Consider the following 13,193-nt stretch of genomic DNA (forward strand, 5'->3'; position numbering starts at 1 on the left):
TTTTTCAAGAGGCTGGTAACACATTGGGAAGCATTGTAAGAAGAAAAAAAAAAATCATATGTCAAAGCTGTATTGTGTGCCTTAGCTAAAAATAAATAATGGTTTTGGACAAAATTTAAATTCTTACTTTTCTTAAAAATGCTAGTAGGATTTCCCCTTTCCTTTAGGACAGAATACCAGAAAACAGCACAGATCTATTTATTTATTTTAGTCTTAGGGTGGCGACTAAGAGAAGAATGACGGCACTGGGGCATGGGAGGTAGGGAGGGAGTAAGCACTGCGTAAGCTTTTCAGCGCTTTAGAAGTGATAAATAGTAGTAGTAGTAGTAACATTTAAATAGAAAAGCCACCCAAACTCTCGTTTTTCTTGTATTTTGAAAGATAAGGCTAGACCTCCCACTTGGTGATAGTTAAATGATTAGGGGACTTGATTGATAACATGGTTCTTATATTGAATGTGAAGAAAAAGTGCCTATGTTAAGCCTGTTTTATGAAGAGCCCAAAACGCTCATGCAGAAATCTTACATCTGCTTGGAAGAAGGGGTAAACGTGTGCACAAAGTATAGTTCTGTGGCACTCCACCTAAACCACAGCCCTGGGAATATCTAGTCGTGTGTTTAACCTTGTAGTTTTATTAAAGCCCTTTGCATGTAAAGTTGTAGAAGTGATAAGAAATGAACTCCTTTCTGGCCATTGTTTTATAACAGCTTGCATGGGCAAGGAAGTACAGGCATACTTTTGTAGATGTGGGCACTGCCAATTTTTCAAAGGGAAAGTATTCACATACAAAATTTTGCTTTGAAAAGTACCCCAGGAAAACAGTGTGTGTACATCTTATGCCTGCTCTTTGGGGGCGCTGAAAATTTCTGGGTTAATTTGTGCGTATATGCTCAAATTTTCAAAAGTATATGCGAAAATGAAAATCCCACTTTTGGAAGAGACTCTGCCAGTAAAAGTGCGTACATGCTTGACTGTATGTGCATACTTGTCTCTCTTTACTGGGTGGCTAGTTTTGCAATATAATATTTGATATTTGTTGTGATTGATAAGAGGGATACAAATGTTTTAATAATAATAATAACAGTTTATATACCGCAGGACTGTGAAGTTCTATGCGGTTTACAATGATTATAAAAAATGTTACAAATTGAATATAATTGACATAGTTAATATCTATTGTTTAGCAGTTCTAGAGATCTGGTATTGAGAGAGAGATTGTGCGAATCAGTTTCCTATGTACTTTAGGAACAGATATGTTTTCAGTTGTCTCCTACATTCCCTATATGTATTGGCAAGCGTAAGTAGTATTATTATAATTCTTTATTCATTTTCGTATGTTACAATAAGTGTATCAAATAAACTCATATAAAACTTAAAGATACACACTTGATTAACTCACATATTAGCATCAAATTTAACATTTCATTAAAAAATTAGTATTCTATAAAGTTAAAATATTATGTAAGAAATCTAAATTTATATCATTCTTATTGAATATAATAATCCCCCATCCCTCCCTCCCTCCCAATTCAACAATACATAAAATCATCTTTATTATGAATTCATTCAAATATTGATATATTATGTAATAATCAGAAATAAAATCCCACCCCTTTCCCCTCTAATCAAATATCTTATCATAGGAAAAGTTAATCATTCATTACAAAAATCTGTTAACGGTCCCCAGACTTTCTGAAATTTACTCACATAACCTTTTTGCATTGCAATGGTGAGTTCCATTTTGTATATATGATATATGGCAAGCGTAAGTAGTAAACCACTGTTTTATCCACAGAAATGGTTTTGAAAATTATATTTTTTATGTAATAGTTATCCAAGTTTGAGGGTTGGTTTGTTTTTTTGGGGTACAGACAGGCATCAGTTGACATTACTGGGGTTTCTGAAGTTGTTTCTCTTGTTAATTTAGCATGTTGAACAAAAATCTGTCTCAGAACTTTTCTTGCTCCTATTGTGTGGCCCTGTCATTTTGCTGGTGTGTGTTTGTAAGTAGTGGCTGAAATCATCCTTATTCCTCAAAGGATGTTTCTTCGCATTGAATGTTAACTGTTTTGTGTGTTTTTCTTTTCTCTGTTACCACATCACCTTCTCAGGGGACTGTTTTGGTAAGAAATGATCTAACTTACTTGTGTAGGGGATGTACCAGTATAACTTCCTATGGGGACTTTTTATTAAGTTCTTACCGCAGCTTAAAATGACATACCATAGAATGCGCTCGGGCATCCTGTGGTTACAGCCAAATCGGCACATGCTAATGGGGCACAAAAAATATATATATTTTTTTCTTGGCAGGGATGTGTTTGGGGGTGAAGAATGGGTGTTCCTGCCCTAAATGTAGCTACATTACTATGTTCTAACTGATTAGTATATGAATAGCGTATGAACCCTTTACCACCTATAAAATGGGCGATAGCTGTACCCTAATCGCAACATTAGCAAATGGCTATTAATGGAAAAAATGAAAAAAAAGAAGACATTTTTGTGGCTGTTCACCATAAATAAAGTCCCCAGATCTATCAATTTCACATATGCTTAATGATTCAAAAAGCACATTAAATAGATTTTCATCTGCTTATAGATAATTGATTCACAAGGCACCATACGGTAAATAAATTTTTACCCGTAGTTCATTTCATATTCTAATCATAGCGCATAAGCTACAAATGGCTTACTGGGTAGCAAAAACTCTAGCGATAAAAAGATGTAAACTTCAAACACTTATGCGCATGTATAAATGCAAATGAGTCTAGTCTCTAATTTGAAAGGAAGCTCTGGAATGAGAGGGCATAGGATGAAGTTAAGAGGTGATAGGCTCAGGAGAAATCTAAGGTGGTGGTAGATGTGTGGAACAGTTTCCTGGAAGAGGTGATGGAGACAGAGACTGTGTCTGAATTCAAGAAACATGGGATAGGTACGTGGGATTCTTAGAGAGAGGAAGAGATAATGGTTACTGCAGATGGGCCACTTGGCCTTTATCTAGCATCATATTTCTATGTTTATAAGGGAAAGGGAATGGGGACTTGTATGCCACCTTTTTGTGGCTCTGGCATTTCAAAGCTTATATTAAAAGTGGTGGGCACTGGAAAATTAAGTGACTTGCCCAGGGCCACAAGGAACAGCACCAGGATTTGAAATCTCAACCTCTGGGTGCAGAAGCAGCAGCTCAACCAGTGAAGCACAACCCTTCATGACAAAAGCGGGTAATGAATAAAGTGGTAGCTTATCAGAAGGGGGTCTTTTTCATTAAAGTTTTGGATCCATTAAGACCAAGGCATTTTGGAAACAACAAAAAAGAAAAAAAGTCATTGCTCCAGCTTCCTGAGGTAGCGATTGCAAAATATGGCTCATATCAAAGCCGGGTTTTACCACCTATTCACTACCTGCTTTTGTCATCAGTTTTAAAGATAAGTGTTTGACATTTACATCTTTTTATCGATAGAGTTTTGACATTCAGTAGCTTATGTACTATGATAAGAAAATGATACGTACTGCGGGTAAAAAGTTCTTTACCGTATGGTGCCTTGTGAATCAATAATCTATGAGCAGATGCTTTATGAATCATTAAGAATATGTGAAATTGATTGATTTGGGGACTTTGTTTATAGTGAGCACTCTATCCTTAGCCCAAGTCCATTTATTTTTTGGGGAGTAATTACCCCTTTTTTGATTTTGTAATAAACCATTTTTATGGCAAATATGATCTTATCATGTTGTAGGAGAAACCTGCCCAAGAGCCCACTAAGGCCACTTTATACCTCAACTTAGTAAAAGGGCCCTTAAAAAGCAATGGATGTCTTCTTGCTGTTACATGGTCCCATCACCACTGTTCTCTTTAGTAAACTGAGCTGGAGTGCTCTACCTACAGTCCTGCCAGTGGGGGGTGCTGTTTCACAATCACATTTTCAATAGTGAGGGAAAAAGCAAGCTTGCAGGACTCCTGGGGGATTTGAGCATGTAACTGCATATTTGATTTCACTCTTTTGACTGACAGTAGAATATCGAGTAAAATACAAATTGTTATTGATAGTGTATTTAAGTTTACATCAACTCTTTTTCCTGAACAGTACTCTCCTGAAATTCACGGGGGTTCTGTTCCAGGAACACCTGCAAATTTTGAAAAACCGCAAATACAGTTTTTCAGCTGATCGAAAGTAGGAGAGGGCAGCTGGGGTGCTGGCAGGTGCTTAAATTGTACTTACGAAGACAGGTACATTTTCTGACCACCTCTTCCTGGTACTAAAGTCATGGTTACACCAATCAGGAGCTGTTTTGATACGCCAGATAGGGTGTCAAAGCAGCTCCTAATTGGTGTAACCATGACTTTAGTACCAGGAAGAGGTGGTCGGAAAATACTGCGAATTACTGAGTCCGCGATTTGCGAACTGCGAATTTGCGGGGGTTTACCTTATACTTACAGAACTGTATAGTACCATGTGTACCTGCTAGGCAATTGTGCTCTGCAGGACACTTTGACCTAGTAATTCTATCAAATAAAACTTTTCAGCATGAAGTGATCAGAAAAAGTGTTTTTTTCCTGTGCGGGACCTGTGGAGCGGAACAAACTTCCAGTGTATATTCAAGAGTAGGAAGATTTGGGCCAATTTAAGAAACTGTTGAAGTGGCATATTTTTTGTCAAATGAAAATGCCTCCTGATATGATGTTATGGTGTTTAATATTAAGATCAGCTTCCTCCGGGCGCTTTTCTGTGATGAACCTTTATCGATATTATCGATTGCTTTGTAACATGTTTTACGGGTTTTTGTATTTTATTATGCATGTAATGTTGTGATCCGCCTTGTATAAAGGCGGGATATAAGTAATAAACTATATACTAGAGTCTTAAAATATTCCCTGAAAGTTGTTAAATTTGTGATTGAAACTTCTCACAGGTGGGTACGTGTGCGTTCAATTCAGCTCTCAATCAAGTTAAATGGCAGGGAAAAATTGCTTTTAAAACCAAAGCTAAATCTTCTGTTTTTAGAACAGTTTGAGATTAATCTCTCATAATGAATTGCTTAAACTGTTTTCTTTCTCCTCCTTCAAAACATAACATGACATTTGTATACAGGCAGTCCAGTTTTACGAACATCCGACTTACGTCAGCCTCATACTACCTTCGGTGTCCCAAAGCGCTTCTTTCCCTCCTGAGTTCCAACGTGCCCCTCTCTCTCTCTCCCTCCCTCCCTCCATTCTGTGCCCCAAGTATGTGCCTCCCTCCAGCGGATGTTTTACCTTTTTCTGGCCGGCTCCTGCCTCCTTTTAGCTGCAGTCATTGCTCTGCAGAAAGCCGTGGGCAGCAGCTCCTATGTGTGTCCCATGACTGAGCCGGACACCTTCTCTCTGATGTGGGAGGAGCTTTAAATGTATGATGGGAAAAATGGTACAGGCAAACTAAGGGGACTTTCCTTGAAAAAGCTCCGGCGAAACATAGGTCTGTGTTGGAACAAGAACCCCCTAGTCGTACCTGCACATAGGATGAGTATATATAAACTTTTGATTAAATATACCAAGTGAAATAGAAAATTTAAAGTGAGATGAAGATTAGAATTAATTAAAATAAGACCAACGATGATTATGGTGTGTGAAGCTTAAATAACACACAGTAGCGCCACTAAGGTCTAAATGGTGTATCTAAAAGATTGATTGCATTTAAGGTTTATTATTGAATGGACTACTATGAGTATATGCCTTAAATATTAAACATTGAAAATATAAGTGCTAAAAAGTGGTGTACTTTGAGAAAATAGTTTGTAAGCATTACACCATTATGGTGTAAGAGAGGTTTGAACATCAATGCTATTGATCAATGGTGTTTGAACAGTGGTATAACCAGACAGTTTAGAGTAGGCTTGAGTCCGGAGTGGGTGGCTAGGAAATTTCACCTCTGCAGACCTAGCCTTTTCCAGTTATTCCCAGGCCCAAAATAGAAATACCTGAACAGGAGGGGATCCATAGGCTCTGCCATTTGAAGACCACCTCCCAGCCAGAACTTTTCCAACATGAACAGCTGGTGGTACTTTCCTTGAGCCCTGGTCACTGCTGGCCTTTGCATATGCTCAGTTTTAAATACAGGCATGTGTGAACAAAATTGGGGTATGCACGGGAAGAATGGGAGGGGTGGTAGCAGGGGTGGTAGTGGCAGCACCAGAACAATGCCAGTTGCTGCTCAGGTTGGAAGAGCTATAGCAAAGAAGAGGTCTTCAGCTGGCAGGATTTGGGGATCCCCACCAGCCACACTAAGGGAGCACCAATTTTGGGTGGCTCTGAGCCCAACGTGGACAGGCCTCCAGCCTGTCTGGGCCCACCTGTGGCTGCGCCACTTTTATTAATATATTGATATGAGAGATGGGGAGGAAAAAAATCCCTTTTTTAACTGATGGGAGATGTTTCTGTTATAGCACAGCTGGTGTCTAATGTTTTCTACAGCTTTTCAGTTTCATGAAAAGGCTAAATGTAGGTCTTCTTTTCTTGCTATCCCTTCCCTTCCCTTTCCCTCCCCCAATTATATTTTTTTGCAGTGATGGCAGCATCAGCCACTCTCAAGATGACAGTATCGTTGGAACCCAGCAGTGCAGACACAGTGTAGCTATAATGCCTATTCCTGGTACCCTGTCCTCCAGTAGCCCTGACCTCTTGCATCCTACCACCAGCATGCTAGATTTCTCCAATCCTTCAGGTAAATATGCAGCCAAATCCTCATAAACTGCTTAGTCATGCTGCATGTCGATCATTGATTTTAATATTTTAAAAATACTGTGTATATGTGAGGTTCTTAAGTTTTGTGTATCTGTTAATTCTGGGGCTAAAGGAGATTATATCCATGACAAGGGGAAAAACACAGCTTCAAAGACATCAGAAGGGCTTGCTCTTCCGATATTTTATTTACTTATTAGGATTTATCACATTTTTTAAGAAATTCACCCAAGGCTAATGTAGAACAATAATTTAGGCAAAGCAAATATTTAAACAGTGCATATTATGGCATAGTGTGCTACTCGTAATGTCAATACATTATTAAGGTTGGGCTGTTCTTCTCAGAACTGACATAGTTAACAAAAGCAGCCTAAATAAATAATAAGAACATCATTGTCATAAATTTAGCTTCACTGCAGTTTTTACTCTTTGAGGCAAGTTGGACCTCACAGATGTCTGATGTTCAATAACACCATTTTTCTGGGTCTGGCTGTGCTGATTTCCCCAGTGTACCACATGAGAGCTGCATGGCAAAGTTCTGTTTTATTTCTGCAAATGCATCTTTAAAAGACATTTGTATTTCTGTAGTTAACCAAGATCTAGTCTGTTGCGTAGAAACACTGCAAGCCATTTCTAAGACCTGGTCGCAATTCATGGACTATTGATTGAGGGGGAGGCTACACCGTGAGGGGGGTGTTGGCATGTAGAGTGGAGTATAAAGTCAAAAATAGTCAAAAAACACTCTGAAAGAAAGCAGGGCTGAGAGGTCAAACTCCATAACAATATAAGACTAGAACCAAGACTTCTCAGAGTAAATGTCCAAAATAGAAGTTAGATGAAATTCAAATACTATAAAGTAAATGCATTTATACATACGCTCAGATATGTGTAATCCGACCAAGAGCCGTGGCTCCTATAGCCGAACCCAAACATGGTCCATGTCGGGACCTACCAACACCCCTTTTAAGTTAAGTAGGAATTGTTTTTCCTTTTATTGCCACTGAAAAATACTTTTATTATTTAAGAAGCACCAGCATTATAGTCATACACAATGATGGGACGGTGGGTTCGGCTATAGGAGCCACGGCTCTTGGTCGGATTACACATATCTGAGCGTATGTATAAATGCATTTACTTTATTGTATTTGAATTTCATCTAACTTCTATTTTGGACATTTACTCTGAGAAGTCTTGGTTCTAGTATTATATTGAGTGGAGTATAAAAACACATTCATTCTTACAGATATATGGCCTAATTAAAAAAACAAAAAACTAATGTGCATTATTGATCTTTGTATTCATACAAATATGTTTTTGCTTTTCCTGCCTCCAGCTGCTGGCTTTTACTGTAAGTACCTTGAATATGAGGCACATTTTTATTTTTCACAGTCAAAAGGTTTCTAAGAATTGCAGTGTTAGCAATATCCCTCTGACTTTGTATGGAAGCAATAAACTGCATTTGTTTTGTGTGTATACTGTTGAATTCTCATGCTTGAGAGTGCACCTGGTTACTGAACAACAGTCACCCAAGTGAAAAGGTCTTATAAGCCCTCTCCGTATTACTACACATAATTCCCTTTGCCGTTCTACTGCATTACCTCAAGGCTTTATTGCATCATGAGATGCTGTAGTTTGATATTGAAAGCAATTTGGACTGGGACCAGGTGCCCAAGCGTCCACGCAGCAAATGAGATTGCAATGGGTGAGATACATAAATGCACACAGAAGAAAGTCAGTTGATGCAGCTCACAGGCTGCTTACACCATTGTCAGGGCTTCTGTTAACTATTGTAGAAATTGGTGCATGGAAATGATTCTGGTAAGATAAAAACCTCAGTGATGGCATTTGTTAGTCCTGGGTTTCTGGGATGTGCTGATGGAACCATATGCCAAATAGCAACCAGTGGAAAAATAGATTTTCCTTTTGTTTCCATCTATCGGTGTAACAATCAGCCTCATTAAGTTTTCTTTAAATTTGGGTGCTAGATAATAATAATAATAACAGCTTATATACCGCAATACCGTGAAGTTCTATGCGGTTTACAAAAGATTAAGCAAAGGTACAAATTGACTGACTTCAAGAGGGGAAGAAGAAAGAGAAGGGGAAGGGAATAGGTCTGTGGGATAATAGGAGAATGTTCTTGTGTTTAGCTTATAACACTTTAGTGAGGCTGTTATGTTTGGATTGTTGAAGAATCTGTAGTGTTATTTCTGTATTGAATTATTGACTTCCTTTACTTACAAGAAAACAGATTTGAACACAAATTAGCTGTGCTAATGGCTGCATCATCTCATAGCACTGGCATTCTAGGCACTGCAGTAAATGGACATGTTGCCTCTGATTAGGAGGATGTACCGAAGTTATTTTCGAGAACATATTTTCAGGTTCACGCTTCTCACTGTGCAGACCTTGGCAACGATGTCATCATGTTTCTGGAGAGTAACCTTTAAACCTAATCATGTAATCAATAAGAGCAGATGAAAATCAATTAGCTCACCTTGATCTGCTGTCATGGTTTAGACTGCCGAGGGTGTGTCCCAGCTAACCGACGTACAGCAGAATAGTCACTATACTCCCTAATCCAGCTCCTCTTCGGCTATCCTTCCTGCTCCTGGCCTGGCCTGACCTGCCCCTCTCCTTCCCAGTTCCACTTCCTTTTTTTGTCTACAAATTAAACCCTGACGTGGGATTTCCCTTTGAAAATCCTGACATGGGGTTCATAGTTTCAAACAAAAGAACCCGAAAAAAGAAAAAAATATCAAAAAAGTAAACTACTAGAAATTTTTTTCACCAAACAAAGATAGGAAATAAAGTGGTAGAAGAATTGATAATAAAATTATTGTGTGGAGTGAGAGTCCTCGGTATTTACAACTCACAGATGGGGATAACCCGTAAACTGGAGCTGGCACTTAGTAAACATCCCAGGATCTCTCAAAAAATGTGAATTAACATGTAGAAGCACTCCTAGTCAATAATAATGCCTAAAACACATCAAGTAAGTGAAGTTCAAAATTCTTCCACCGCTATGATCCTATACAATAAATCAGCGTTCATTGTCAAGTAATTATGCTATTAATAGTTGTGTAATTGTGACCAAAATCATCAAAAAATAGCTGGAAAATTTCAGAGCAAAAGTGTGGTACTTAATCTTGAATAGTATATCAAATGCTGTTTCCCAATAATTCTGCGTGCTGTTTGAGTTCGATGGAAAACCCCTTTTCCTCGGGAACTGTAGCACTGCTTATTGTTGCCTGTAATGTAGTCCAGCAATCAATGAAACACAAATGCCAGAATAGTAACAGAACATAACACTCCATTTCTATACTGTAGACACTTCATTGTTCTATGCGGTTAACATAAAGAGAATTTGCATTCACAGAGAATTACAAAGTAACAATGGAAACATACATTATAGCCACATTATTTTCCCCCAAATTGCTTAAATAAGTAACGATGGGTTTTACTAAATGGCACTAAGGGTCTTTAGTGTGGGCTGGTGAGCCAAATGCTCCAACACTCAACAGGAATCCGTGCCAAAAACCTCCAGCACCGTTTAGTAAAAGGAGCCCTAAGTTTTTAACAAGTACCTAATGAAGGACTTTGAAATTAGAAGCCGTTTATGGACTTTGCCTTCACTCTTTCCCCACAAGTTTTGGATATGCGAGCAAACTCTGCATACAGCTTGTATTATTATTGGTTAAAAATTGTTTCTACAGGTTGAGGATGATTCGATCACTTGTCCCCCTCCTTGATAAATTCTCTCTTAATACACTAGTTCATTCCCTAGTAATATCAAAACTAGATTACTGTAATTCTTTATTAAAAGGGGCATATTTAAAAGACATAAGGCGACTTCAACTTATACAAAACACAGCAATAAAGATAATTTCAGGTTCAAAAAAATTTGATCATGTCACACCTTTGCTGCAAAAAGCTCACTGGTTGCCAATAACATATAGGATTACATATAAAATAGCTCTTCTAGTCTTTAAGACAATAAAGACCAATACACCAGCATTTATAGATAGGCTTCTGATTCCATATAGTTCATCAAGAGTACTTAGATCATCCTCACAGTCTACCCTTAATGTTCCCTCCTTGAAAATTATCGGAACACGCCGTGCTTCTATTTTTTCTGTCACAGCTCCAATGACTTGGAATTCTCTTCCTTTATACATAAGACTTGAACAAGATTTGCAGAAATTTAAGAGTAGCTTAAAGTGTCTTCTTTTTAAAGAAGCCTTCAACTGAAAAAACAAAGTTCATTCAAGAGGTAATACTTTATGATTTCCACCATCTCCAAAACAAGATTTCCAATAGCTCTCCCATCCGATCCCACTTTTGCCACTAATCCTCTTCTTCCTACCCTCCTAATGTACTTCCCTTTTATGTACTTTTTTCTTCAAAAATTATATTTTCTCCCCCCTTTCCTATTGTTTCCCGTGGTTTTTAAACCATTACCCTTGTAGGTCTGATTAATATATTATGTATAAGTGATTTCTTTAAAATCATATTTTTTTATCTTTTGTACAACGCTTTGTAATTTGGAAAAGCGTTTAATCAAATAATTTGAATAAACTTGAAATAAACTTGATAAACTAGATTTATCAGTATTTGATATGATATATAACAATAATTTAATCAAATGCATAATTAGCACAAAACATCTAGATATCTCTTTGTTACCACACCTCAACTATGGAATGCCTTGCTGACGGACATAAGAGAAGAAAACATTCTAGACCAGTTTAAGGCAAACTGAAATCATTTTAATTAAGGATGCCTTCAATTTATAATATTTAAAGAGTGAAGTTCCGTTTTTTCCTTAACTATCCATCTATTTTCCCTTCCCCCTTTTGTTTTTGCCTTACATGTTCTTCTTTCCCATCATGAATATATTTCTCCCTCCTTCCCTTTTGTTTCACAATGTTCGAAGATATTGAGATTTTGTAATACTATTGTGTGTTTGTTTTAAATTATTTGTCTCCGTTTTAATATTGTATATCGCTTAGGAATTTGATAAGCGATTGAATCAAATCTAAATAAAACTTGATTAATCAAACTCATTAATCCATTAAAAACCTTACTTTGTTCTCCCCCTATATAAATTTTTCTTTAAATCTGTTGGCCATTGAAACAGCTTCTTAACTTCATATTTCAGTTATTGAAGTAAGATTCTAACTTTACATTTTTTTTTTTTAAGTTCGAAGATTTTATTGATTTTAATATACAATAAGTACAAAAAAAAAGACATTTCTCTCTTATATAAAGGTTTAGCTTTGCATTTTTAAGGAAATGTATGTGTGTGTGTTTTGTGTTGCAGATATACCAGATCAGGTCATAAGAGTTTTCAAAACTGATCAGCAGAGCTGTTACATTATCATCAGCAGAGACACTACAGCTAAGGAAGTCGTCAGCCACGCCCTGCACGAGTTGGGCTTGGCGGGGGCCTCCGAGACTCATTCTCTGTGTGAAGTTTCGGTCAGTCCCGAAGGAGTCATTAAGCAGAGGAGACTTCCAGACCAGTTCTCTAAATTAGCAGACAGGATCCAGCTCAATGGAAGGTACCCGTATTCTTCCACTATACATCTCCAAAGTTTAAACGCTCACCAGAAAGCAAAGGCCACAGCCTCAGCTAGTGCTATGGGTTCAAGGAGAGCACCAGTAGGAGCTGGTGAAGTAGAACAAACAGCGAACGAGATTCAGGTGTTCAATGCCTTTTATTATACCTATGTCAAGACTATGTATACTCATTCAATGGTTTTATAGGTTTTATTTAATTAGAATATGATTTGCAAAAAGTTCTTTTTAGTGTTATTTTACACAGGATGAACTTATGATGCGATGTGCATCTATTCTTCCATACATCTTTGGAAATAATCTTGCCTTAATCATCTAAGTAAATTTATGGAACTGACCTCTCCTTTTACGAATGTGTAGCGCGGGTTTTAGCACCGGCAGCGGCGGTAACTGCTCATAGGAATTCTATGAGCGTCGGAGCAGTTACCGCAGCTGCTGGTGCTAAAACCCGCGCTGCATGTTCGTAAATGACTTTTTGGGATTTATTTATACAGTATTTTATTTTGTGTTATTTATTTATTTTTTTTTAATTTCTTTATTCATTTTTAAACTTACATCAAGTGTACAGTAAATATCAACCAAATATAATACAACATCACTTGAAAAATTTTCAATATCATACACCAAGAAGATTTAACCCCCACCCCCCTCCCAACTAATATATACCACATGAAAATAATATCTTACGACAATCATCTATATATTCTTAATGGAAAAACAAGAAATCCCCCCCAAATCCACATGTGTATTAAAAAAATATTAAATTAAAAAATTTTTTAAAAAATATCTTAATACATATTTTGTGTTATTTTTATAAACTTCTTTTTAAAAACAAGAACCTATCGCTATTTGAAATCTCTTGAGTAAGGCTTAAACATTCCAGGCTTTTTGGTGATAGGCT

The 13,193-nt window shown here is 37.3% G+C and overlaps 1 protein-coding gene across 5 annotated transcripts in view; it reads left to right on the plus strand.

Moving 5' to 3' along the window:
• The window catches only part of RAPGEF6 (Rap guanine nucleotide exchange factor 6), a 251,129-nt gene that overhangs the window by 196,678 nt on the left and 41,258 nt on the right, over positions 1-13,193 (plus strand). For all 5 annotated transcript variants that reach the window (XM_033926955.1, XM_033926960.1, XM_033926957.1 and 2 more), the window contains 2 exons: positions 6,538-6,695; positions 12,036-12,276. In XM_033926955.1, coding sequence (XP_033782846.1) covers positions 6,538-6,695; positions 12,036-12,276 — 399 coding nt within the window. The remainder of the gene's footprint in view (positions 1-6,537; positions 6,696-12,035; positions 12,277-13,193) is intronic.

Source organism: Geotrypetes seraphini, chromosome 18 (assembly GCF_902459505.1).
Source record: "Geotrypetes seraphini chromosome 18, aGeoSer1.1, whole genome shotgun sequence".
NCBI lineage: Eukaryota > Metazoa > Chordata > Amphibia > Gymnophiona > Dermophiidae > Geotrypetes > Geotrypetes seraphini.